We start from the raw sequence: 25,859 nt of genomic DNA, 5'->3' as shown, positions 1-25,859 counted from the left end.
TTAGCACATTCGTTGTTGTTACTATGGGGTCCTGAAGCACAATAATCAAGAATGGGTATACGTGTTTAACCGTGGCCAGGGTAAGGTTAAAGAAAAAAGAGAGTTAAGAAAGGTTAAAGAAAAAAGAGAGTTAAGAATAGATTTATTTCTTTAAAAGATTGGGAAGAAGAGATGAACAGAGTGAAGTAATTAAAAAAAAGTATAAAAGGGGTAATTTCAGTTCATAATTTAGATAATACTGTAACAATACAGGTCTATAGAATGAGAGAGAGAGAGAGGGTAGGATTTTTACAACATAAGAGTTTAATCACAAAAAATAATTTTATTGTTAATGTCTATTAATCTTAATAATTATACGCATCCAGAAATATTTGCTAGAAGCCTTACCTCAAGTTTAGAAGAGTTTAAATTAGACGTAGAAATCGGATTTTATTCGATAATAGACTTAGCCGTACATTTTATATACCTACAACAAAATAATAGTATTTGTTCAGATATATATAGAAAATAACTGCATTTGATAATTTCAATATTATCATATCATCAATCATACCCTAAGAAGAAGATTATAGTCATAATAAAGACAGACCTTACCGTCTTATATTATAATCTATATCAAAGACTTTATTTTATATCCAACCCATTATATATATATATATATATATATATATATATATATATATATATATAAATCAAAGTAGAAGAATAAGGAATTAAGACTGAAGATCCTACATTATCGTAGGTTTGAATCTTGAATAAATTATTTCCTTAAGACCAGCAAAACCAAATTTCATATACTTATAACAATATTGGCACAAAAAAACTTCTCTCTACATTTCCAATTTTTCAAGTTTATTGAAGTTAATTTTCAGAACTTTTCTCATAAAACAAATTTGTAGATGGCTTCAAGATGTGAAGTTTTCTTGGAGATCTTGCTTGCAATCTTAGTTCCACCTCTTGGAGTTTTCTTTAGACATGGTTGCTGCAGTGTAAGCTCCCCCACCCCCCACCTCCACACAATCTCTTTTATTTTTAATTTATTTAAACTTCAGTATTATCAGTTATGACATGTATTGTTAAGTTGTACAGTACCTAATTAGGATATGACTTAGCGGTCAATAAAGTAGGTGAAAATACGAAATCTGGGTTCAAATTCACTCGACACTCGTGATGGCGGAAAATAGTAAATATTAATTTTATAGTCGAGATGTGCGAAAACGGAATATAAAGAGGAAACTTAGTAACATGAGTGTATTTATTTTCACACTTCCGACAAAAATAGCATGTGGAGTGTTTTACTAACCTTCTTCAAATAAATAAAGAAGATGCCTAAGTATTTGAACATTATTCTTTTACATCTTAAGCTTTCAAGGACATACTTTTCAATTTATTTAAACCAATAATTTTCAACCAAAAAAGAAAGCCAATAGCTAAAACATTTCTCTTTAGGGTCATTAGAATTTATAGAGTTACTTGGTACTTATACTGGTAGTAGGTATTAAATATTCTATAAAATTAATCGAGATACTCGTAACCTCATTCAAAGACCATGATTATAAGAAAATGATTCGATTTTCTGTCAACAAAGGAAATTGGCTAACAGATTTTTATTTATTTATTTTTCGATTTTGCAGTGTGAGTTCTTGATCTGCTTGATTTTGACACTACTAGGTTATGTTCCTGGGATCATTTATACAATCTATGCTATTGTTGTTCGCGGTCATGATAAAAATTGATTTCTTCGTATCTGTCTAAACATTAATTGATTGAGTTATTTGGTACCCGATTTAACAGTCTAGGTGCACAAGTCGATTTAATGATGTTCATTACATAAATAAATTGGCATTACATAAGTTAGGCAGATGACTAATAGCATGTTTGATCAAACTTTTAAAATTAGCTTATTTTGAGAAATATTTTTTTCAGAAGTACTTTTAAAAAGTGTTTCTAATTGTATTTTTTATAAAAATACTTTTTAAAAAAGTATTTTTTAGGAGAAGCTACTTTTTCTGCTTCTCCAAAGCTCCTTCTGCTTCTATTCAAAAATATAATATTTTTTTTCCTCCTAAAAGCTTGACCAAACACTTTAACTTTGTTAAAAAAAATACGTATTTTTTTTAAAAAATAATATATTTTTAAATTTAAAGAAGCTTGACCAAACATGCTATAAGTATACATTAATTCCTTTTCTCAAGAGGGATGTAAACGCCTTTTTCATTGTTTTGAAGATTACTTTTTTACTTCTTAAGGGTTTAATGATTTGTTTAAGGCCAAAATTTCTAAAATATTTCTTTCTTTATTAAATTTTATGGCAAGTTAAGCTACGATAAATAAACTGGAACAAAGGTATTAAGTTAGTGCATCATGCTTAGTGACCAAAAAAAGCTTAGAATATCTGTAAAAACCTACTCCATTCTACCCAAATTATGAATCATTTTTCGTTTCTCAAGATTCAAACTATGTCAATGTACGAAATTGACTAACATTTATTTATTTATTTATTTATTTATTTATTTATTTGCAGTGTGAGTTCTTGATCTGCTTGATATTAACCCTACTAGGGTATGTTCCTGGGATTATTTATGCAATCTATGCTATTGTGGTTCGTGGTCATGACCAAGATGAAGAATGGCGTCCTCTCACTGCCTAGTTATTTTAATTTTCTCTTTTCATTTATATTTTCTCTCCTATATTTTTCTGATTTTGAATAATAGGAAAACAATAATTCTAGATTACTTGATCTAGAGAAATCACTAGTTAGACGATAAACTTGGCTCTTTAATTTCAAATTAATACAATCTTTGGCATGTCTCTATTATTCTAACTTAATATTGCATGGTCTCTTGCTGTCCAAATAGTTGTGTCACGAGTACCTCGATCTATTTGCTATTCTCTTTTTATTAATCTACGTATGCGTTTGGACATAGATTTAATTGAAAATTAACGAAAAAAATTTAAAGTTATGTTAAAAAGTAGTTTTTGGAAGTTAAACTTGTGTTTGAACATGTATTTTACTTGTATAAAATGTTAAGTTTTGTAAGTGTAAGAAAAAATTTCACCCAAAAACTGAAGTTAGTTTTTGGAACTTAAAATTTTTCAAAAATAAATTCAAAAACTAATCAAATTCTATAAACAGCCAATGTTTTAAAAAAAAAAAATTGAAAAAAAATATTTATGTCCAAACGAGAGCTTAAAATTATTTGTTGTTCCTATCAACTTCATCATTTTGTGATATTTTTGGATGACCAGATCGAGGATCATTATTATCAGTAGCACTTCTAGTGATTACATTTCGAAAAAACAGACAGCTTTTTTATAAGAGCAATGGTTTTTTAAACGAGTCATTTTTCTTGGGTGAAAATGTTTTACAAAATACTTCTTTTTTTTCTGCTAAAAATTATTACAGGTCCCAATTGATTCAACAATTGGATTATTGGAGTTATCGGGTTATTAGTTTAGGATTTACTTTTTTAACCATAGGAATCCTTTCGGGAGCGGAGCAAGAATGGTTGGAACCGGTCTGATCTATGAGACTACTCGAAAGGAGGCTTCCTACCAGCACTAGAGTGGGATAAGTAAACCTCTTGTAGGATTCCCAAGAAATTCTTCGATTTCTTCCGGAAGCAGATGATTAATCATCTGCTTCTCACGTTCCGTAAATAGCCAGGACATTGAGGAATATCCAGAACCCCATACTCCTATAATAATGGTAGAGTCAGGGGTGGCCCCAAAGCGGAATTGACCGGTGGTGCTTGGTCGAAGCTCCTGTAGGTAGTCACTCCCTTCTTAGAGAACCATACGTGAGACTTCCGCCTCATACGGCTCCGTCCCGAGCTTCCGTCGTCGGCCTTGGCATTAAACCACTATCTATACTCCCGTTATGCGTGGGGTTCGGGAAAGGGTCGGACCATAAAGGTATATTGTAGGCAGTCTTACTCTGCATTTCTGCAAGCGATTGTTTCCATGGCTCGAACCCATAACTTTTTAATTACATAGCAGTAATTTTACCAATTACGTCAAGTCTCCCTTTCGAAAAAATGGGTGTGTAAAAAAAAATACTCCTACCAAACTCCATCATTTATGTCATCTTTAGCCAATGATCCTGTTATGAGTATGATCGTGCCCGAATTTAGAAGTAACACCTTGATCTATTTACATGTGTCATGAAATGGAAATTTCCGTAATCAAGATATATGTTTCATTGACTTTCCTGCTCCATTTTTTGAAAGCAAATTTAAAATTTAAATTTAAAGAATTTAAAATTTTAAAGTTGTTAACATTATAATTATTGTAATTTTATAAAGACAAGTTTAGAATTTAATATTTTGTTAAAAAATTTAGTGATAAAATTTTTAATAATTTTTTATATATAAGTATTAAGTGGGCGTTTGGGCATAAGAATTGTAAAATTTCAAAAAAGTAATTTTTTAAGTGAAAATAGTATTTGAAAATTAGAGTTGTGTTTGAACATGAATACAATTTTTGGATGTTTTTGAATTTGTGAGTGATCTGGAGTGAAAATTTTAAAATGTAATGGAGCTTTTCAAATTTTCGAAAAATTTTAAAATTCATCTTCAAGTGATAATAGAATATTTTATGATCAAACACTGATTTCGAAAAAAGTAAAAAAAAAATCGAATTAAAAGAAAAAAATTATGGCTAAACGGGCCATAAATTTGGTTGCACCGACTATCAATGCATTACGTTGTAAAAATTGCACGGGGCACCCTATTTGGCCACCCCCATTTAACCTATACCCATTTTTTTAAAAGTTTTAATTTGTACCCACTTTTTAAACAACTTCATCCCTCTTTCTCCTCCTCCTCCTCCTCCTTCTCCTTCTTCTCCTTCTTCTTCTTCTTCTTCTTCTTCTTCTTCTTCTTCTTCTTCTTCTTCTTCTGCTGCTGCTGCTGCTGCTGCTGCTGTTGGTGCTGCTATGAAACTTTAGTTCATGGGATGATTGCCATAAATATATTTATCAGATTATTGAAAAATAAATTATAAATAATTACGTAAGTTAGTAGACAATAATTTGTGAATATTTCCACGTACGTAAGTTAGTAGACAATGATAATTCTGTTCTTTTCACGTTTATTGTTTCCAAAATTTATGATTTAGATACTGTTGGCAATCTAATTATTTATCTAGTATGTTAGAAAACTTTTTCAAAAACTTCAGCTTATATAGTGATGAAGTTTTTACAAATGAACTAAATAACTTCAACATCTTCTGCTGAAGTTTTTGAAAAAACTTTATGACAAAACTAATGAATCCAGGACAAAAAAACTTTAGCTTCTAGTGCTGAAGTTTTTACAAGTAAACTAAATAACTTCAGCTTCTTCTGCTGAAGTTTTTGAAAAAGCTTATCCAGGACAAAAAAAACTTCAGCTTATTTAGTGCTGAAATTTTTATAAATGAACTAAATAACTTCAGCATCTTCTGCTGAAGTTTTTGAAAAAGCTTAATGACAAAACTAATGAATCCAGGACAAAAAAACTTCAGCTTATTTAGTCCAATTACAAACAAAAACTTCAACAAATAGAGAACAAAACTTCAGCTACTATGCTTAAGTTCAGCAATTACAAACAAAAACTTCAGCAAATAGAGAACAAAACTTCAGCTACTATGCTTAAGTCCAGCAATTACAAACAAAAACTTCAGCAAATAGAGAACAAAACTTCAGCAGCTATGCTTAAGTTCAACAATTACAAACAAAATCTTCAGCACATTTGCTTCAGCACACTTGCTACTTCAGGCCTGTCTACTAGAATGCTGAAGTTTGCGTGATTGTCTTTGCTACTTCAGCCCTGTATGCTGAAGTTACGCGAAAAAGCGGGTACGCTTGCAATATTTTTTGCAAAGCGAACACAAGTTAAAACGTGACCCAAAAAGCGGGTATAGATGCAAATACTCCCATTATATTTGCTGTCGATTCTCCCACTAAAAAATGAAAACACAGTCAATTGGATGTTTTCAAATAAAAAATGAGACTGAGTATAAAGTCCGCTTGGACATAAGAAATTTTTCACTTTTTTCGAAAAATTTTCATTTTTTTAGAAATCAGTGTTTGGATGAATTTTGGAATTGAAAATTTAAAAAACTCCAAAAAGTTACTTTTCAAAATTTTCACTAAGATCACTCACACAAATTCAAAAACAACCAAAAATTATATTCATATCCAAACACAACGCTCATTTTCAAATATCATTTCCACTTGAATTTTTTTTTACTTTTTTTTTGAAATTTTACGATTTTTATGTCCAAACGCCCACCTAAGATATCTGAAATTTTTGTTGTCTTTTTTTCCTTTTTTGAAATTAAGTTATATTTATAGATATAAATAAAATCATTTATACCAATAACATACAATTTAGTATGTAATTGTAACCAGAATTAAAAGTTTAGGGGATAAGTGATAACCATTTCACTTCTCTTTAATTCCTAAGTTATTTATAATTGTTCATTAAAATTGTAAATATTATATAGCAGATCAAGACATGTGAAAGATCATGTGTGAACAAATTATAAAGACCTTAGTGACTTCCTCTCCACTTACTGAAAAAATAAAATTCATGTCGTTATCCTTCACATTAATTTCCTTTCCTTCTAATATTTGGTCAATCTACATATGAAAATACCATGTCTTTCATATTAAACCTTATCATATGAATATATTATCATCAAAAGCTGTTGTGGTTTGAATATGACCCCTGTTGTTCAGTATCCAGAGGTTTCGAGTTTGAACTTTAGAAATAATATTTTTTTACAGAGACTATTTTTTCTTTAATAGACCTTATTTGGTGTTAGTGGCGAAGCTAGAAATTTTCCAAATGAATATTCAATATGTTTTATATACCTCTAAAACGTAATATTTTACCTATGTACACAGTACAATTTTTCGACAAAGAATGGTCAGTTGACCACCCTTATCATCATGTGGCTTCGCCACTGCTTGGTGCGAGTCTTGATTAGTTGAGATACCGAATTGTAAACCAACAACATATTCAGTGTAGTCTTATAAGTAGAGTCTGGGGAGATTAAAGTATATGCAAATATTACTCCTGTCTTTAATAATACAGAGAGATTGTTTCCGGTAAACCCTGAGTACACCGAATAGTAAAGCAAAGAAAAAAATATATAGATATACTAATTTTCCTATTTAAGCAATAAAGAAATTCCCATTACTTTTGCATTTTCTTAATTTAGAAGCAAAAATCAGAATTTAAGAAATTTTCCTATGACAAGTGCCAACTCATTTCAGACATTGTTTCAGATAATATAAATATCACCCATTAGTGACAAACCTTGCCTTCAATTTCACCGAGTCATAATTTTCTCAACTCCCCCCCCCCCCCACCAACATGCCCCAGAATGGACTCAAGATGTGCAATTCTATGTGAAGTTATACTAGCAATCTTGCTTCCTCCTCTTGGTGTTTGCCTCCGCCATGGTTGCTGCACTGTAAGATCTCCCTTTTCTCTTCTATTTATTCAAAAAATTGATAAAAGATTCAATATTTTGGTATTTTTTTATAACTTTGATTTGGGTGATTGTTTTTAAGGATGAACTGAAAAGGGTATTTGAGATTTGGTCAATTGTTTAGGGGATTTAATGATGTGGTATTTTTATATTTAATTTTTATAATTTTTTCCAAAATATGAAAAAGATTCAACTTTTTTTGTAAATATTTTTTAAAAACTATGATTTGGGTGATTGTTTCTGGGGATTAACTGTAAAGGGTATTTGAGAAATGAGTCAATTTTTTAGGGAATTAAGTGAAGTGATTTTTTTTAATTAATTTTTGTAGTTAAATCCAAAATATGTAAAAAGATTCAATTTTTTTAAAACTTTGATTTGGGTGATTGATTTAGGGGATGAACTGAAAAGGGTATTTGAGAAATGAATCAATTATTTGGGATTTAGTGATGTGGTCTTTTTTTAAAAAAAAATTGTAATATTTTGCAGGTGGAGTTCTTGATTTGCTTGGTGTTGACCATATTGGGCTATGTTCCTGGAATTATCTACGCGCTGTATGCTATCCTTTGTGTTGACCGTGAACCACCATATGATCATTATCGCGATCTTGCTTAAAATTTCACTATAATTGTTAATCTTTTTCATTTGCCTTATTGAAATTTCATATTGTGTTGTTGTTGTCTTGTTTCAGCTTGTACTTTACTTCTGTGCTTGTAATTTAGACTTGAACTTTGGATGAATTGTACCCTATGTCACTTGTCCTGAATTCCCTTTTTCATAGTGCCGGGTTTATTTACTGGTTATTACTTTTTCATCTATTTTCTAGTTTTTATGATGCTTTTATTATTCCTATGGCTTCTGTTGATGGTACTGGTATATTGTCTCTTTTCATCTTCTTGAGCCGAGGGTTTTTCGGAAACAGCCTCTATACTCCCTCGGGTAGGGGTAAGGTCTGTGTACACACTACCCTCCCCAGACCCCATTATTAGGATTTTAATGGGTCGTTATTGTTGTTGTCACTTGTTCTGAATCAACTGTTAAAGTTTAAATTTATGATTGGTCCCCTTATTGCAGTTTTTTCCTTGAGCCGAGGTGTATCGAAAACAACTTCTCTACCCTTACAAGGTTGGGGTAAGGTTTGCATATATACTATCCTTCCCATACGCTACTTTGTGGGATTATACTGGATTTTTTTTTTGTTGTTGTTGGTTCCCTTATTTTTTGGAGGTGTTTATATGATTTCTCATTGTTTTGATTAGATCTTAGTGTCAATCTGTTGGAATTAGGGGTACATAAAAGATTCTATTTTGGTGTGGAGATAGACCAATGTTCTATTTATATAAGCTCCTAATTATAGTAATTTGATCTATTTAGCTATTTGCTTTCTGATTTAGTTGTACAGTATTTCAAGATTAACGTGGTGGTGTTGCCTAAACTGTGGTGTTGCCTAAATATATGTGTATGTAGTTATATAACCTAATTTTTTGCCTAGGCCATTTTTTTGTCGTCCGTTCTTCAGCCGAGGGTTTATCGGAAATAGTCTCTTTGTCATTTACAGGGCTTGTTGTTGTTTTAACCTAGCAAACTTTTGTTTCTTGCCTTCTTATTTTTTTGATACACAGTATATATTCATGTCAATCAAGTGTAACATGAAGTATATGTTCGTTCTTTGAGGAGCGCAATACCATGCAATTTAAGGTCGTGCGTTGGGGAGCATAAGTTTAAAGATTTAGCTCGTGTTTTGAGGAGTTTTGCGTTAGGTTGGTGTATTAAGGAGCGTTGTAACTTACAGTTTAGGCTCATCTGTCGAGGAGCGTCAATTTGCATCCATTTATCTAAAAGGGGATTTAGTGAGCTCTTTTGGACTATAAGCGATGGTGATTGTGAGATTTTACTTGCATCGTCCATCAACGTTGTATCATGAATTCTTGTTATCTTCATAGAAATATTTTGTCAACTTTGACTTCTTTTAGTAATGATGAACCTAAGAAGTCTTTGTTTTCACATCGTTCAATAGAGTTGTAGATGGACTCATGACCAAATGATATTTGCAGTAATTTGGATTGTCACTCCTCCCAACTTTTAGCCTGTTTGGCCAAGCTTCTCAAGAGGTTAAAAGTGTTTTTCTTCTTTTCTTTCAAAAGTACTTTTTTTCCTAATTTAGGCGTTTAGCAAAGCTTTTTTTGGGGAAAAAAATGTTTTTGGGAAGAAGCAGAAAAAAGGCGTTTCTTTCCAAAAGCAGAAACAATTTTGACTTTTCTTCTTGCCTAAAATACTCTTAACAAAATATAGTACAGTATATACCAAAATAACCGTTAAACCTAATACTTAGGATGTTAATGTATAAGTATTTCTTCTTATTTTTAGGATAACTTAAAAATATATAGTGACTTTTGGGGTGAATGCTTTTATATTTGTTGAATGAATTTTAATATATTTAACTTATATTAAAAGAATTAAGTACTTTTTAATTTTATTTTCATTTTTTTTAAATAAAATGAAAAGATTTTAATTATTGCCTGTAATAACAAATTTTTGAGATTATTTATTTAAATATTAACTATTAAGTAAATCTATTCATATCCTTATTCGTAATTTGATACTTAAAAACACTTTCTGAAAAGTTTGGCCAAATATAAATTATTACTCAAAAGTGTCCAAATATAAATTATTACTCAAAAGTGTTTTTCGGAGTGATTAGCCAAATACAAACTGCTTTACTTTAAAAGTACTTTTTCAAAAGCACTTTTGAAAAAAATATTTTTCAAAATAAGTTGATTTTTATAGCTTGGCCAACCAGGCTATTCATCAAGTCGCTTCATTTAGGAGTATAAGCAATGATGATTGTGAGATTTTACTTATCAGATCGTCAATCAACGTTGTATCATGAATTCTTAATATCGAGATAGATACAAGGTTACAGACAAATACATTAGGGGCGGATGCAATGCATTATCTACGGGTTCAATTGAACTCATAACTTTTGATGCGGAATAAAAATTTATATGTAAAAATTTATTAAAATCATAAATATAGTAGATATGAACCCATAACTTTAAAAATATAATGAGGTCAATGATAAAATCTTTAAAAGTTGAACCCATAAAATTTAAATCTTAGATCCGCCTCTGAATTTATACATAGGCCTTGGAGTGATTTGGATGTCAAAAGATGGATGATGCAACAACTACTTCTAATTATTTTTCTCTTGGAAAGACGTGCATACTATTTTCAGCATATGACAAGAGAAATATTGTTATAAAAGATGTTGTATCATATATTACCATTTATTTGTAGAGTTCTCATTATCTCGCCTCCAAATAAAATTTTTTCGTTACCAACAATTTTTATTGAAACGCTTATTTAAATATTCTAATAGTAAACGTACTTCCCATGCATATTTGTTGTCAACTTTATTACGCCATATAAATTTTGCCTTTTGAATACACATGTAAGGAAAATACATAGAGATTTGTAAAACAAAACTTGAAGAACAATATGTAAAATTTTCAGAAATAAAATTGCGGAACAAGAGAACGTAATATAGGTTTTTTTTTTGGTTAAACTGTCATTTTTTTAAACCAAGTATAATATTTATATCCGCTAGCTCATATAGACTCTAGAGCTAGATCCTATACAATATCTCTATAAAAAAAAAAAACTGATCAAAAACCAACTGAAATTGATCAAAAACATTTGTTGCTACAAAGAGTACCTAGCTCCTTATGTCTAGACTTTGACTTAAATTAGTTAGGGTACCTACTTAGCCTTTCTAACTCTTTTTGCCATTTAGCTTATGTCTACCCTCGAATGTGCAAATCCAGGACAATTTCTTTGGTTCTCTTGCTGCATGTTGTCTCTTTTCCTTGAAATCTTCTGTTGTTTCTTTCTGCCCATATGTGGTAGACCGCTGCTGCAAATAGAAATACTAACATTTCTCCCTTGACTTTGCTGGCAACCCTTTTTGTTATCCATTCTATCTCCTCATCCCAGCTTCCTATTTGATGTTTTTCTCCTATCCACTGCAACAATGTAGCCCATAAGCTTTCAAATATCAGTTGCTCTCTTGTCTCCTCAATGTTTTTTCCACACAGTACACAATCTTGTGATACTGATATTTTCGTAGTCGCTTAACTGTGGGTAATCTTCTATGTAATGCCAACCAAAGAATGAATTGATGTTTAGGCAATGCTTTGGATGTTATAGTTAATCTTTTCCAGGAACTCTTCTGATATTGAGGTCTTGATACATTGTAGAATTTCTTAATGCTGAATTTCCCTGCTTGCAGTAGCTATTCAAATCATCAATGAGACTTTTTTGACTGAACCATTCCCTAGCATCAAATATCTTCATGACAAGCCAACAACCTTGCTTAGGAGTGCTCATAATCTTGACACTTCTGTCTTTTATATAGAAGCTATGGATCCATTGCATCCATAAAGTATCCTTCTTTAAAGTTATAGCCAACAATAATTTGCAGAGTGCAGCCTTGTTCCAGTAGTAGATATCCAAGACATTGAGTCCACCTGCTGACATTGGCATACAGATGGTTTCCCAAGATATCAAGGCCCTCCTAGATGGTTCATTACTGCCAGTTCGTAGAAACGTTCTACATGTTGTGACTATTAAATTGATGGTCTTCTTAGGCAATAGGAACACCTATGCCCAGTATGTTTGCATTTCAAAGATCACACTTTTGAGAAGCTGAAGTCTCCCACTATATGATAGGAATTTGGTTGTCCAACAATTGATTCTTGCAGTAATCTTCTCAATTAGTGGCATCCATTATTGTATAGACAATTTCTTGGAAAACAATAACATTCCTAGATACTTGAATAGAAGTTCTCCTAGAGTGAATTGCATTTCTTCTAATATCAGTTCTTTGAACTCTCTAGGAACCCCAACAATATATAGTGACTCTTCTCCATGTTAGCCTTAAGACCTGAAACCTCAGAGAAGTAAGTGAATCTATCCGGTAACAAGCTTATTGAAATCTTGTCTGCTCTACAGTATATGATCAAATCATCAGCAAAACATATGTGTGTTATGTTATTTCTGGAATATCTTAGGTGGTAGTTAAAAGTATGGATTGTGCTTCAACCTCTTTAACGACCTATTTAGATACTCCATCACCAATACAAACAGGTAAGGAGACATTGGGTCTCCTTGTCTTAGCCCTTTCTTTGCTTGGAACTTAGCTGTTAAGCCCCCATTCAATAGCAAGGAATAGCTGACAGTGGTCACACATTCCATTATCAATTGAACAAACCTCACAGGCATTCCAAATTCAAGCAATATAATCCTTAAGAAAGGCCACTATACTGAGTCATAAGCTTTCCTTATGTCTACTTTTATGCAGCATGTTGGTGAGACCCTATCCTTTGACCAGTTCATGTGCAATAATGATATTATCCAATATGTTCCTTCCCTCATTGAATGCTGATTGAACAGGTCCCACAATAGAATCCACCACCAACTTCAATTTGGTTGTAATAATCTTTGAGATGAGCTTGTATAGAGTAGTACAACATGTTATAGGTCTGTACTCCTTGACAGATTTTGGGCTTGCAACTTTAGGTACCAATGTTACTGTGGTACAATTAACACTTTTCAGCAATTTCCCATTGGTAAAAAAAAATCTTGAATAGCTTGTTTAACCTCTACTCCAATTACATCCCAGTATGCTTTAAAAAATTCAGCTGGGTTCCTGGAGCATTGTCATTTGGCAAGTCTTTAAGAGCTTGATCAATTTCCTTTTCTGTTACTCGTGTATTGAGAAGTTGTTGATGTTCCTTGGTAAGACCATGACTATCTCTAGCTATCTCAATATCAATATAGGGTAGTTCAGTAGCTGCAGTGCCCAAAAGTATTTGGAAAAATCCTCTAAACTCTTGGTCTATCAATGCATGAGTAGTCACTTTATCTCCCTGATCATTGAATATGGATGAGATTCTATTCCTCGATTGTCTGGCCTTCAAATGAGCATGAAAAAATTTAGAATTTTGATCACCTGCCTTTATCCACATTGCTCTGGATCTTTGTGTCAGAACATGTTCATTAACTCCTTCCCATTTTTCAATTTGCAATAGTAGCTCCTTTTCCTTGACTATTAGTTGAATGTTGAATGGGTCTTCATCAAGTTCTCCTTGAGCATTCTCCAGTTGTTTCCTGAACTGGCCAATCTTTTTGTCCAGTGAAGACATTTCCTTATTCATGTGTTTTGTCTTATCCTTCAACCTCTGTAACTTTAGACAAATTGAGAACATGGTATGTCCCTGAACTCTTTGATTCCATACCTCATGAACAACCCCATCAAACTCCTTCTGATTCAGCAACACAGTATATAATCTAAATGGTTTTGGCAAATAAGTTTTAGCTACATCGGTGTTGATAATGATCGGGGAATGATCAGAGACTCCTGACAATTCAAAAACTACTTCTATACTACTGTAATGAGTAAGCCAAGAAGCATTTCCAAAAGCCCAGTCAATATTGCTATAGATTCTATCCTCTGCATCCCTTTTGTTGCACTATGACCATTGACACCCTTTTCTGTCAATTTCCCCCGTCCAATATCCTTTATGCAGTCTTAAAATTCCACCAGTTCAGTTTAGTGCACAGGTTGTCCATTGAGTCGATCATGAACAAATCGAACATTGTTGAAATCACCTATAACTAGCCGAGCCTCCTGCATATTACCATGTATTCTTAGTTGCTCCCATAGTTCCCTTCTTTCATGGATTTTGTTCTTCCCATATACAAATGTTATATATCCTGAGAAATTTGATCCCTTTTCCTTCACTTGACAATGTAACATTTGAGGAGTTGCCAAATGTATATTGACATGCACCATACTTTCCTCCCAAAATAGCCAAATTCTCATATTGTTACTTATAGCTTCATCTAAATGCACTTTTCAGTCCTTGCTGAACTTTCTTTTAACTTTATTAACACTTCTAGGCTTTATTCTTGTCTCAAGGCACCCTAGTAAAGTTATGTTATGTTTAAGAAAAAAGCCCTTGAGTTCTTTTTGCTTGTAGGGCTTGTTCAACCCCCTTATATTCCAAGAACTAATTAGAGCCGTCAATATGGGCTTGGCCCGTTGGGTCAGCCCAGTCCAGCCCGTGATTTAGCAGGGCTGGGCTAGAATTTTTGGAGCCCGTTTAAAAATGAGGCTTTTAAGCCCGACCCGAGTAAGCCCGTGGCCCGTGAGGCTTGACTGAGACTGGGCCGGGCTGCCCGTGGGCCTAATAAAATATATAAAAAATAAAAAGTATACTGCCTTTAGAGATGAAAAGTCAGAATTGGATCTTGACTAAGAGGAACCAAAACTTGATCTTGAGAAGTTTCAAGAGATGATGTTGTCATGTATTGGAAGGACCATTCTAGAAAATTTCCTCATCTTTCAATGATGGTACGTGATGTACTTAGCATTCTTATTACCATTGTACCATCGGAATCAATATTTAGCATTGGTGGCGTGTTCTTACAAAGTACAGAAGTTGTATTTATTATGAAAATATCCAAACACTTGTTACTACTTGAAATTGGCTGCACAGGTCTTCCCGAACTCAAACTGGTAATATTTTTTTATGTGAATTTAAATATTATTAATTTTTAAAATTTAATTATTTTTAATATCTAACTAATTAATATTGCATATGAATTGTAGATGAAAGTGAAGATGTTAAGACAACCTTGTCACAAGCAGATTCAAATGTGTTTGATGAAGATAATGTATTGGATATCTCATAAGCATCATGAACGTTCTCTTGAATAGTTTGTTTTAAGTTTTGACTTTTAGTGAATGAAATATAGTCCCGGCATTTACTTTTTTTAGTATTTATTGTGATATATTGGAATAATATAAAAAGTTATTAAGTTTTGCGATTTTTTTCCAACAAGATATTTTTTAACTTTTAAATAATTATCTTTTTTTAGGTAAGAACTTAAAGAAAAAATATAAAATTATATTTTAAAAAATGATGGGCCGGCCCGTGGGTGCCCGCGGCCCACATAAGGCTGGGGTGGACTGACCATTATAAGGCCCATCAAAATGGTGGGCTAGCCCAGCCCGTCAATTGCTAAAGCTCACGTGGGCTGGGCTGGCTAGCCCGGCCCGGCCCATATTGATAGCTCTAGAACTAATGATCATAGTGGATTCTCCTCATTGAGGCCAATCCCTTCAGTCACTCTTTCAGTGCTGCTATCCTCTTATATTGTTAGTGGACTATATCTGTTTCTTTTCAGCATATTCATTAACTCTTTATCAGCTCCCTTTTGTTGTGTAGTTTCTTTAGCTTTCATCTTTTGCTTGCCTCTAGATTTCTGAACTAACTGCATCTCCATTGTCTCTTGTTCAATCATTTGCTCTTCATGAACTTGACTAATCTGTTGTTTCTCTACTTGTGCAGGAATCTGCTCCTTCTGTATTGGTGGTTGCTCACTCGTTAGCTCTTCATGAACTTGACCATCCTTTTGTTCCCATTGTTGTTCAGGAATCTGTGCCTTCTGCACTGGTATTTGCTCAGCAACATGTTTCACCCTCCATTGCTTTCTGTTCTGGTGTTTAACTTCTTTCCCTTGCCTCTGCTGCTGTTTCCCCATTTTTTCCACAATACCATTACTGGCATTGGTTTGCTTTTGTTGCCTTATTGGTAAAGGCTTCCCACATTTCTCATCATGATGCTCTATTTGAAAACATTCCTCACAAAAAACTGGTTTCCATTCATAGTCCAGCTTTTATTCTCTGTATTTCCCATCTTCTTCTTCTATGAACATTGTATCTGGCAGTTCATGTGATACATCCATTTCCACCAACATACGTGCATAGGAAACCCTCTCCCCCTCTGCTGTGAGTCTATCTGAACATATAGGTTTTCCTAAGTAGCTGGCTATGCGCCCCAAATTCTCCTGTGTCCAAAATAGGATAGGGAATCCTGGGAATATGACCCATACTGGTATTGTTCGAGTCAGCTCTTTACTCATCTGAAAATTTGGCTCCTAATGCTTCAGAATCATGGGTCTATTATGGTATGTATATGTGCCCTGTTGTATAAGTATGTTCTTATCATCTTCAGATCTAAATCTGAATATGAAATACCCATCATCATGTAGGAATACTTGAGGTGCAGTGATAAAATTCCACACCCCATATACAAATTTTAACATTTCTTTGAAAGAGGGAATTCCGCCCAGTACATAGCCAATTAAAGTTTTCTTCCATTTCTAGGTTTGCTCTGCTACTTTAGCCTGATTCAATCGAACAATCTTCACTCCTTCCTTCATTGTTGGTAGATAGTACTCCAATTTCATCCCATGTTGCTGAACTCGATTTCCTTTTACCACATTAGCTAGAGTTGGCTCTGATTGACTAGGGTTTGCTCATTGCACTGAAAAATTCAGCTTCCTCGATGCAGTATTGGCATCTACCTCTGCTGGTTTGGGATTCTCTTCTTCGATACATTTCGAAGCTTGCATGATTGTTGGTGCACTTCCCATCCCAGTCATCCAGTGAACCAGCTGCATCTGACCTATCATTTATGGCACTCCTGATTCCGGTATTACCATTCTACCTCCATCGTCCGTCTCCGGTATTGTAGGCGGTGCAATTTGCTGTGATTTCCGTCGGGCCATCGTCTTTGTGTGTACGTTAGCTTCCTACTTAACATGCGCCTTAAGAGCTCAGGCCATTTTCTCCTTGAAATTTTTAATATCTACAAAGTACATTTTTGTTGCATTTCTTTCCTTTTTCTTTTTTTCTTTTTTATTTGTTCATTAAGATTTAGTATCTTTCCAAAAGAAATTTTACAAAATTTTCATTTTCTATTTTCTATCCCTATTACATTGCTTTAACCTTAAACAAGAAAAGAAAAGAAGACATATCATCCAAAGAGCTGTAGCGTTTGTACACTATATAGGAAAATGTGCTAAATTATTTATTTTGTTAAACATTTATTATCTTCTAATATACTAAGTTTTATAATAATTGACAGGGCTCCACGTGGAAGCTCATGAAATAGAGACTAAAAAAAAAATAGTACTATGATTTAAGAAATATCCTACGCCACTAGATATTTTGCATTTTTTTGCCACACTATTTTGCATATAAATATCAGACTATCCTTGCCTTGCATTCCATCAACTCATCGTTTCTTAAACCCCCCTACCCACCCACCCCCACCCCCCTACCCCCAAAAAAATGGTCTCAAGATGTGCAATTGTCTGTGAAGTTTTACTAGCAATCTTGCTTCCTCCTCTTGGTGTTTGCCTCCGCCGTGGTTGCTGCACTGTAAGATCCCCCCTCCCCCGCTTCCTCTTTTTTCTTTGTTTCAATTTATGTGAATCTATTTTTTTAGTTAATTTTAAAAAGAATAAATCGTTTCCTAATAAAGAAACTCCTAGTTTAGGATTTTAATACTCCCTCCTATCCATAATAGTTGTACTCCTTACTAAATATATCTGGTCCAAAATAATTGTCAATTTAAAACATTAATGTATAATTTATCATTTTTTTCCATTGTATCCTTAGTATTAAGTGTCAATGAAATTAAAAGCTAGCATAAAAAAATCTAAGTGGAAGAGTAGAAATTCATAAATAAAGAGAACATTTTGATGAGAGATTAATATGTTGAATGATTAAAGAAATAAGTAAGGGTATTGTAGTAACAATTCTCTTCTATTAATCGTTTCTTTAGGGACGTGTAAAAGAGAAATATGCCAACTAATATCGATCAGATGGTGTATTACGTCCCTAAAAGAGAAATATGCCAACTAATATCGATCAGATGGTGTATTACTCTTAATGAGAAGCTTTCTCGGGAGCACAAATGGTTTGTCATGTTTTACATCATAAGTTTTAAAAGATTTATACTTTACGTTTCAAAAGCATTTTTTTTTAAATTCCGTATCGAGTCTAATAAATTCACATAAATTAAAGGGGAAAGGCGAATAAAAAAGGATCTTTTTTTTTATTTTTAATTTTGTTAGTTTACTTGCTTTGGGTGATTATTTTAAGGGAATTATTGATATGGGTGTTATTTTTTGTTGTTGAAATTTTTGCAGTTGGAGTTGTTGATTTGCTTGGTGTTGACCATATTAGGCTATGTTCCTGGAATTATTTATGCTCTCTATATAATCATCTTTGCCGAGACTGAAGCACCAAGTGATCGCTATGACACTCTTGCTTGATCCTTATGTTGTGGTTGTCTTGTTTTAGCTTGTATTTTACTTATTATTTGGACATGAACTATGTATGTATATTGTACCCTATGTCACTTGTTTTGAATCAACTCTTGCAATATAAATGTATGTAAGTTTTCAGTGTTTTACATGGATTTTTCCTTTTACCTGCAATTCTTGAGCCGAAAAGTCTATGAAAATAGTCTCTCTATTTTTATAAGGTTGGCTAAGGTTTGCGTACACACTATCCTCCCTAATAGTGGCTAAATAAGAAATTTTTACTAGTGTTCAACTTGAAAGAAGTGGAAAAAAATCTCCGACAACGGATGTTTAGTATATGTTATACACCTTAAAACTCTAATATTTTATCTATATACATAGTGTAATTTTTTGATGAAAGGTGGTGAATTGACCACCATTCGGCCATTCAAATAATGTAGCTTCGTCCCTGTTCTCTAAACTTTACTTGTGGAATCATATTGAGTATGTTGTTGTTGTCGTGAATATGATTATGAACTCTAAAGCGAGATTAGGTAAATGGTGTTGGAATTGGAAATAGGGGTACATAAAAGATTCTATTATGGTGCAGAGAGAGATCAAAGTTCTATTTAGTTAAGCTCCTAAGCATGGTAACCTTGTCTCAATTTGTATTTCATACTTTTCTTTTTCGTTTGTTTCAATAAGATTGTCATATATTTTTATTAAAAAATAATTTTATTTTATTATTTTTAATTTTTGATATTAATGTAATAATTTACAGTCACACAAATGCTTATTATTTGTTATAGAACACATGCTTTTTTTCTTAAACTTCGTACCCGTCAATGATTACTCTAATTAATAATTCCATAATCATAATCCTGGGATAACCTCTTAACCTGGAAGCAATCTTATGTTTTTCAAACAGGATATCATGAGGAAAATGTAATTATCCTATTTGTTAGGCTCAAAATTTATGTACTATAATGCATAAGAGACTTACAATAACTTGAATCACATGCCGATGTGCGGTGGCGTATGCAGGAATTTTCATAAGCAGTGTCAATATTTGAAGAAATGAACAACTAAATAAATTACTGTAATGGCAAGTTGTATCATTTTTTATATTCGTATGCAATATTTTAGTTTTATATATTATTTATACATATGGATTACGAAAAAATTTCCATAAAACGGAATCACGTAACATCGCTTCAAGCACGGTGTCTACGCCCGTGTTGAATTGACATGACATATTTTCTCCATTATTTTACTTAGGCACAGTAAGATATATTTTGAGTGTCGGTAGCTAGTTGTACAAATGATTTGCTTGGTCCAAATTGTATTAAATTGTACAAATATTTTGAATTTGCTTGGTCCAAATTCTCCAACTGTTCAATGATCCCCCAACAAAAAGAGGAAGTAAAGGATACTGTTAAAGACATCCCTTTCCTCCTTATTTTGATATATATACTGCTGTTGAAGATATTATCACCTTCAACTTTGGAGATGAATTAGGTACACTCTGCATAATATGTACCAAAAAGTTTTTTCAATCAAAGCCACTTATGTAATATAGTAATAATTAGTGATGTACGCATAACTTTTTGTAAGTGGTGTTATATAAATAACGGAGATATGAGCCAAATATATCCTTGTAAAATGAAATAAGATTTAAATATACCCCTTATTATATTTTCGATCCAAATATACCCCTAGCGTAATACTATTAGTTCAAATATACACCTCTTTCGTTAAGTTTGTGCAAGGTGGACATCCAATCCTACGTGATACTAATATTTGATGAGGTGGATGCTACGTGACATGCCTCCTCAGCACCCTTAACCCATTTTATCTCTCCTCTATATTTGTATTTCCACTACTAAAATTTTATTCGAGGGGGAAGGAAAGTTTAGTGATGGAAAAAAAATAGAAGGGAGTGGTAAAATGGGTTAGGTGCGTTGAGGTGACATGCCACATAACACCCACCTCATCAAATCTTAGTGCCACGTATGATTGGATGTCCACCTTGGACAAACTTAATGGAAGAAGGGTATATTTGAACCACTAGTATTACGGTAGGGGTATATATAGACCGAAAGTATAACGAGGAGTATACTTAAATATTTTTTCATAATACAAGGGTATATATGACCCTTCTCCGTATAAATAAGCTGTCCAACCTTTAAAGTTACTATAAATAAGGAGGATTGCGTTGTTGGTTGCTTTAACACCATTTTCTTGCAATATCAAACCTGTCACATCCTTTTGACTATGGTAGGAGCAAAAGAAAGGTGAGATTTCACTTAATAATTTTATATTAGATGAGCGACCATATTATATTTATGGTTTGCGAAACATGACCCATGCTACATAGAAGACAACAATATTTATTATTTTGATGTAACAGTGAATTATAATTTTGTTTGATGTAACATATATTTGTGTGATCAAGAGTGAAAGCAATTAATGAATTCACGATTCATGGTTTTGAGTTTAGGGTTTCTATATGGTGATATCGTTGCTTCTTTCATCAAAACCTAACGTGAAGTTAGAAAATTCTACCATTTCCGCGTGATATTAACTTACTTAACAACCCAAACCTTAAACCAAAGTGGTTGATTTTGACAAGTGAGGCTTGCTCAGTTGGTAAAAACACCTCCACCTACGACCGTTAGGTCTTGGGTTCGAGTCACCATGGAGGGGAAGTGTGAAAACACTATAGATCCTCCTAATTTGGGAGGGGTTAAAAAGAAAAAAAAAAGTGGTTGATTTTGGTTTGACTTTTGAGTTTCGTCAAACCTCCAATAATCTAGATATAAATTGATATGTGAATCTAGGTTAAATTTAGTACCCTTAAGTTGGAAATAATATGATAAAATATAAAACATATAAGTTGGATGTGCTTCCATATGTATAGTCTCTTGATCTTAGCATCTTTATTATAGCAAATAAGACCAAATTTTAGTTTGTAATTCCTTTAATAACCTAGGGAGTATTTAGTTGGAAATTAAGTTTTTTAATCACATATACCAAACCAAACTAATTACTGTAATTTTTTTGAATTCATCATCAAATCAAACTAAATCAAACCTAAATCGATTTTTCTTTTTCCGTCTGACTCAATTTATCAGTATGGTTCGATTTACGGTGTTATTTGAACACTTGTTTGACGCGAATTCGAATTAGTCGGACAAAAAAGAACATAATTGATCACTGGAATTTTGTATCTTTATTTTACTTGAAGATCTTTTTATTCTGAAATTCATCAAAATGGAAATAAAATTGCTCTAGTCTAGTTAGGTATTTAGTAGGTCCTATGTGTAATCAAGGCACATTAACACACAACTATTGGAGTATAGGTAGTTTCTTCTCAGCAAAATATGAGATTTTTTTTCTCATTGATATTTATGACAGGACTAATAAAATCTTATATGCGACCATTAATTCTTTAGGAAGAAAAGGAAAACAAATAGCACGTAACATTTTTTTTATTTTAAAAAAAAGAACCAAATTAATCAATATGCATGAAACTTGAAATTACAGTACTATTTAACTCTATTTTAAAAGGCATAATTGGGACTCGTCCGGGACTCGCCCCGGGGCGGAGCACTCGTAAACGCCCCTGGGCTTATGTGTGGGGCTTAGTTCCGCGAGACTTACGCCTCGGCCATCGGGGCTTACGCTCCGGACACGCCCAACGCCCAACGTACTGGGCTCGCCTAATAGAACTTTATGCAATTGTATATAATTAACCTTATAAATCCTCAAATTTTCTTAATAAATCGTTGACTATTCAAAATTACTTTTTTCTTAATCATAAATCATTAAGTTGAGAGTATTTTATGTCATAATTAAAATAAAAATTATTACACACTATCCACTAAGACTGCTATGATAGTTAATTTTAAATAAATCTTTCATTTTAAAAAGTATTTACTTATTAACTTTTGTTACGTCTTTACTATATAATATGATCCATAATTTTTTTATAATTATTTTTATCATGTTTACGAGATACAATACTTATTAATTTAATAGCTCAGTATTAGCTAGTAACTATTTACAAATAATTAGTTATCATGGTAACATATGGTGAATTATGTGTCACTTTATTAACTTGTTGAAACTTAAAAATAATTGATGCTAGAGAATCATATTTAAATTGTGAATTATGTTTTTATATAAATTCTCTTTCAAATAGAAAGCATATTAAATAAAAGGAGTATTTTAAGAAAAATATAAAATTATAATATCGTCCTTAAGAGATACATATAAGATTTCGTATCGAATACATTACTTTTGATGTTTGAGTTGTAACGACGTTGCAGCTAATTTGCATATTATGATATATGTCATACTTTTCGCATTATTCATAGTTGAATTATAATTTATAAATATTTTAAATAGATTATTTGTTATAATTTTGTGATTTTAATGTAATTTTTATAATTATTTTTTATTTTATACTTTCTTAAAATTTTTGAAATTAGTAAAATTAAAGATCCGTGGGACTTACGCCCCATGTCTCAGGACTTACGCCTCGCCTCGTTAGAGGTAAAACGCCTCGCCTCGCGCCCCCGCCTTTTAAAACATTGCTATTTAACACTAACATCAGCACTTATTTCTTTTTTAAAGGTCGAGAAGTTTGGGAAAGTTATTTTTGAAGATTTGATTAAATTGATTAGCCAAACTAACAGATACTCCCTTCGGTCCATAATAAGTGATCTTTTGGTCTTTGTATTTTGGTTCAAAATAAATGTCCTTTTTATATAATCAAGAATGAATTAACCTCTGTTTTTTAAATTTGCCCTTATTTATGTATCCCAATGTGTCAAGTTACCAATATACAAAGTTCAATTAAGGGTAATTTAGTCAAAATACTTATTTAATTTCTAAGAGTTAGTATTTTCTTGAGAGGTGTGCCAAAGGTCAAAATAGGGGTGTCAATGATTCGGTTCGGTCAGTTATTTTATAAAATTTGTACCATACAAATTTTTCGGTTATGCTATTATGTATAATCAAACTTAGACTTTGAGAAACCGTACCAATCATATCGGTTACTCTCTCGGTTCGATTAATTTTTGTTATTTTTTAAATCTCATTTAAAAGTCACTAGTAGAAACAGAATGTAATAACATACGTACTTTTATAGGACTTAGCAAAACTCTCTAGACATTTTACTATTTAAAGGGTGATGAATTAAGAAAACATGAAAGATGACTAGAGTATAGATCTAAAGCCAAAAAAAATATAAATCATACGAGTTAAAAGATATTAAGTAAGTTGAGACTCAAGAATAAAGTTTATAGAAGATTAAATATTCGAAAATATAAAGTTAAATCATACTAAAGAAAACATATTCAATACATTGTAGTTTTCTACTCATAATCACTAAAATACCTTGTGTCTTACTAGTGAATATGCTGGAAATAGTTTAGTTTAATAGGTTGGGAATTTGGATTTTGACTTTAATTACTTGTTGTCTTGTAACTGTTTTCATAATTTCAATGTCCAAAAAAAAAAATCAATGCTTTATTATTTTTAAACGTAATATATAAGTATATTTTCTTATCTAGATTTATTCAGCACATTTTCGATTTATTTTCATAATATAAAAAAGCTACCCTAATTATCGGTACGGTTATAAATTTATATAAAAACCTACGATTTTAATTAAAAAAAACCTAAAAATCAGTTTGATACGGTATCGTTTGGTTGGTTTTTAAATATCCATTGACATCTCTATGTCAAAAGATTACTTATTGTAGACCGGAGGGAGTATCGAACATCGGATGACATACCGTAAATAGATTAAATGCATTCTCTAACTCTGTTCATATTTTTGTTGTGACAATTTTATCTTGTTTTCACATTTTGGTGGTAATATACTTTGTGCTTGGGCCAAAGCGTTTTGCTTCCGCTGCAAAATAGAGGTGGATTCAGAATTTTAATGTAATAGGTTCACCTTTTCAGATTTTGTAGTATTAATTTCATTATATTATTAAAATTACGGGTTTAAATCTAGGGTTCGTTTGGCCATAAAAAAATTCTTTTTTTCAAAATCAGTAAAGGCCATGAAAATTTCAAATTTCACTTGAAATTCAATTTTAAAACTTTTTTCGAAATTTGAAAAACTCCAAAAAGATATTTTTCAAAATTTTCAATTTAAAGCACTCATAAGATTTCAAAAATAGCTCCAAATTGTATTCATGTCCAAACATATACAACTTTAATTTTAAAATACCATTTTCAACTTTAAATTTTTTCCCCACTTTTTCCCGAAATTTCACAGTTTTTGTCCAAAAACCTGCCTAATACTTGATTTTGGTAATTTTTAACATAGAAATTCATAGTATATCGAAAATTATGGATTCAATTGAACCCGCAATCCAAACGCTACGTCCGCTCCTGCTGCAGATGCTGCCCGAATCTCCCCATAAGCTTCCGCTTCCTCAGGAAAAGTCTGTTCAAGCTCTTCCAGTAGATGCCGACGCAAACCCTTAAATGCATCTGTTTTCCCCTTAGTAATTTGGTTTTTGACAATGCAATTGTTTAACACATCTCTCGTAAATTCATCTGGATTTTTCCCATTATCAATCAAGTTCAGGACCTCTATAGGCACTTGAATATTGCATTTTTCTCCGAATGTCGCCATATTATCAAGCTCCAGCACAAGATTATTCAGGCGTTGAATAAGGAGAAGTTGAGAGGAAACGGTGAGATAAAGCTTGTGGAGAATTCCTAGGGTTTTCTCGATTGAATTTATGCTTTGATTGAGATTTTGTTTCAAATCCTCGGCCAGTGAAACGGCGGTGGTAGCGGCGGCGTTGGCCTGTGATGCATCGTAGTATATAGGGTTTATTATTCCGTTGCCGCCGATGCTACCGGCGGAGGAGCTGTTCTTCGATGAGTTCATGCTTAGGTTTGGATTGTGAATTATGAACTTGTTTTGATTTCATTCCTTCATAATCTCATTATTTACCCATATTTGTATTAGTATTAAACCCACTTCTAATAGGAATAGGAAACCTATTTAGAGTTTGATTACCAAACCTATACAAATATAAATTAAATAAACTAGTAATAAGTACCAAATCTTAAACAATTCAATATTATATTAATAATAATCTTAGTTACCTGATTTTCCTACGGCTTGGAATAGCTACCTAAATTTCTTTCAGTTATAATTACTTTACGGTAAGTCATACTTTGTTGGGGTA

The 25,859-nt window shown here is 32.4% G+C and overlaps 4 protein-coding genes across 4 annotated transcripts; 2 read left to right on the top strand and 2 right to left on the bottom strand.

Annotated features, from left to right (window-relative positions):
* Positions 1-816: 816 nt before the first annotated feature.
* On the top strand, positions 817-2,855 carry LOC104222111 (low temperature-induced protein lt101.2-like). The gene is made up of 2 exons (XM_070162564.1): positions 817-989; positions 2,525-2,855. The coding sequence occupies exons 1-2, from the start codon at positions 900-902 to the stop codon at positions 2,648-2,650; spliced, it is 216 nt and encodes a 71-aa protein (XP_070018665.1). The 5' UTR covers positions 817-899; the 3' UTR covers positions 2,651-2,855.
* A 4,457-nt stretch (positions 2,856-7,312) lies between these two features.
* On the top strand, positions 7,313-8,290 carry LOC138882154 (UPF0057 membrane protein At4g30660-like). Its single transcript, XM_070162563.1, has 2 exons — positions 7,313-7,461; positions 7,966-8,290. Exons 1-2 carry the CDS (start codon positions 7,372-7,374, stop codon positions 8,089-8,091), a joined length of 216 nt encoding a protein of 71 aa, XP_070018664.1. The 5' UTR covers positions 7,313-7,371; the 3' UTR covers positions 8,092-8,290.
* A 3,392-nt stretch (positions 8,291-11,682) lies between these two features.
* On the bottom strand, positions 11,683-14,329 carry LOC138880698 (uncharacterized). The gene is made up of 6 exons (XM_070160874.1): positions 14,146-14,329; positions 13,925-14,064; positions 13,150-13,799; positions 12,578-12,706; positions 12,426-12,480; positions 11,683-12,135 (listed from the first exon to the last, which is right to left on the bottom strand). The coding sequence occupies exons 1-6, from the start codon at positions 14,327-14,329 to the stop codon at positions 11,683-11,685; spliced, it is 1,611 nt and encodes a 536-aa protein (XP_070016975.1).
* A 10,584-nt stretch (positions 14,330-24,913) lies between these two features.
* On the bottom strand, positions 24,914-25,561 carry LOC104218208 (mediator of RNA polymerase II transcription subunit 10b-like). Its single transcript, XM_009768646.2, has one exon. It carries the CDS (start codon positions 25,553-25,555, stop codon positions 25,004-25,006), a length of 552 nt encoding a protein of 183 aa, XP_009766948.1. The 5' UTR covers positions 25,556-25,561; the 3' UTR covers positions 24,914-25,003.
* Positions 25,562-25,859: the final 298 nt, after the last annotated feature.

Source organism: Nicotiana sylvestris, chromosome 11 (genome assembly GCF_000393655.2).
Source record: "Nicotiana sylvestris chromosome 11, ASM39365v2, whole genome shotgun sequence".
Lineage (NCBI taxonomy): Eukaryota > Viridiplantae > Streptophyta > Magnoliopsida > Solanales > Solanaceae > Nicotiana > Nicotiana sylvestris.
This window is presented reverse-complemented; position numbering and strand designations above follow the sequence as displayed.

Coding starts and splice junctions, on each gene's coding strand:
- LOC104222111 (XM_070162564.1), top strand. CDS start 900: ATGGCTTCAAGATGTGAAGTTTTCTTGGAGATCTTGCTTGCAATCTTA. Junction 990..2,524: donor TTAGACATGGTTGCTGCAGT/GTAAGCTCCCCC, acceptor ATTTATTTGCAG/TGTGAGTTCTTGATCTGCTT.
- LOC138882154 (XM_070162563.1), top strand. CDS start 7,372: ATGGACTCAAGATGTGCAATTCTATGTGAAGTTATACTAGCAATCTTG. Junction 7,462..7,965: donor TCCGCCATGGTTGCTGCACT/GTAAGATCTCCC, acceptor AATATTTTGCAG/GTGGAGTTCTTGATTTGCTT.
- LOC138880698 (XM_070160874.1), bottom strand. CDS start 14,329: ATGGTGCATGTCAATATACATTTGGCAACTCCTCAAATGTTACATTGT. Junction 14,065..14,145: donor GGAGGCTCGGCTAGTTATAG/GTGATTTCAACA, acceptor TGGAATTTTAAG/ACTGCATAAAGGATATTGGA. Junction 12,707..13,149: donor TTTTTAAAGCATACTGGGAT/GTAATTGGAGTA, acceptor GACCACTGTCAG/CTATTCCTTGCTATTGAATG.
- LOC104218208 (XM_009768646.2), bottom strand. CDS start 25,555: ATGAACTCATCGAAGAACAGCTCCTCCGCCGGTAGCATCGGCGGCAAC.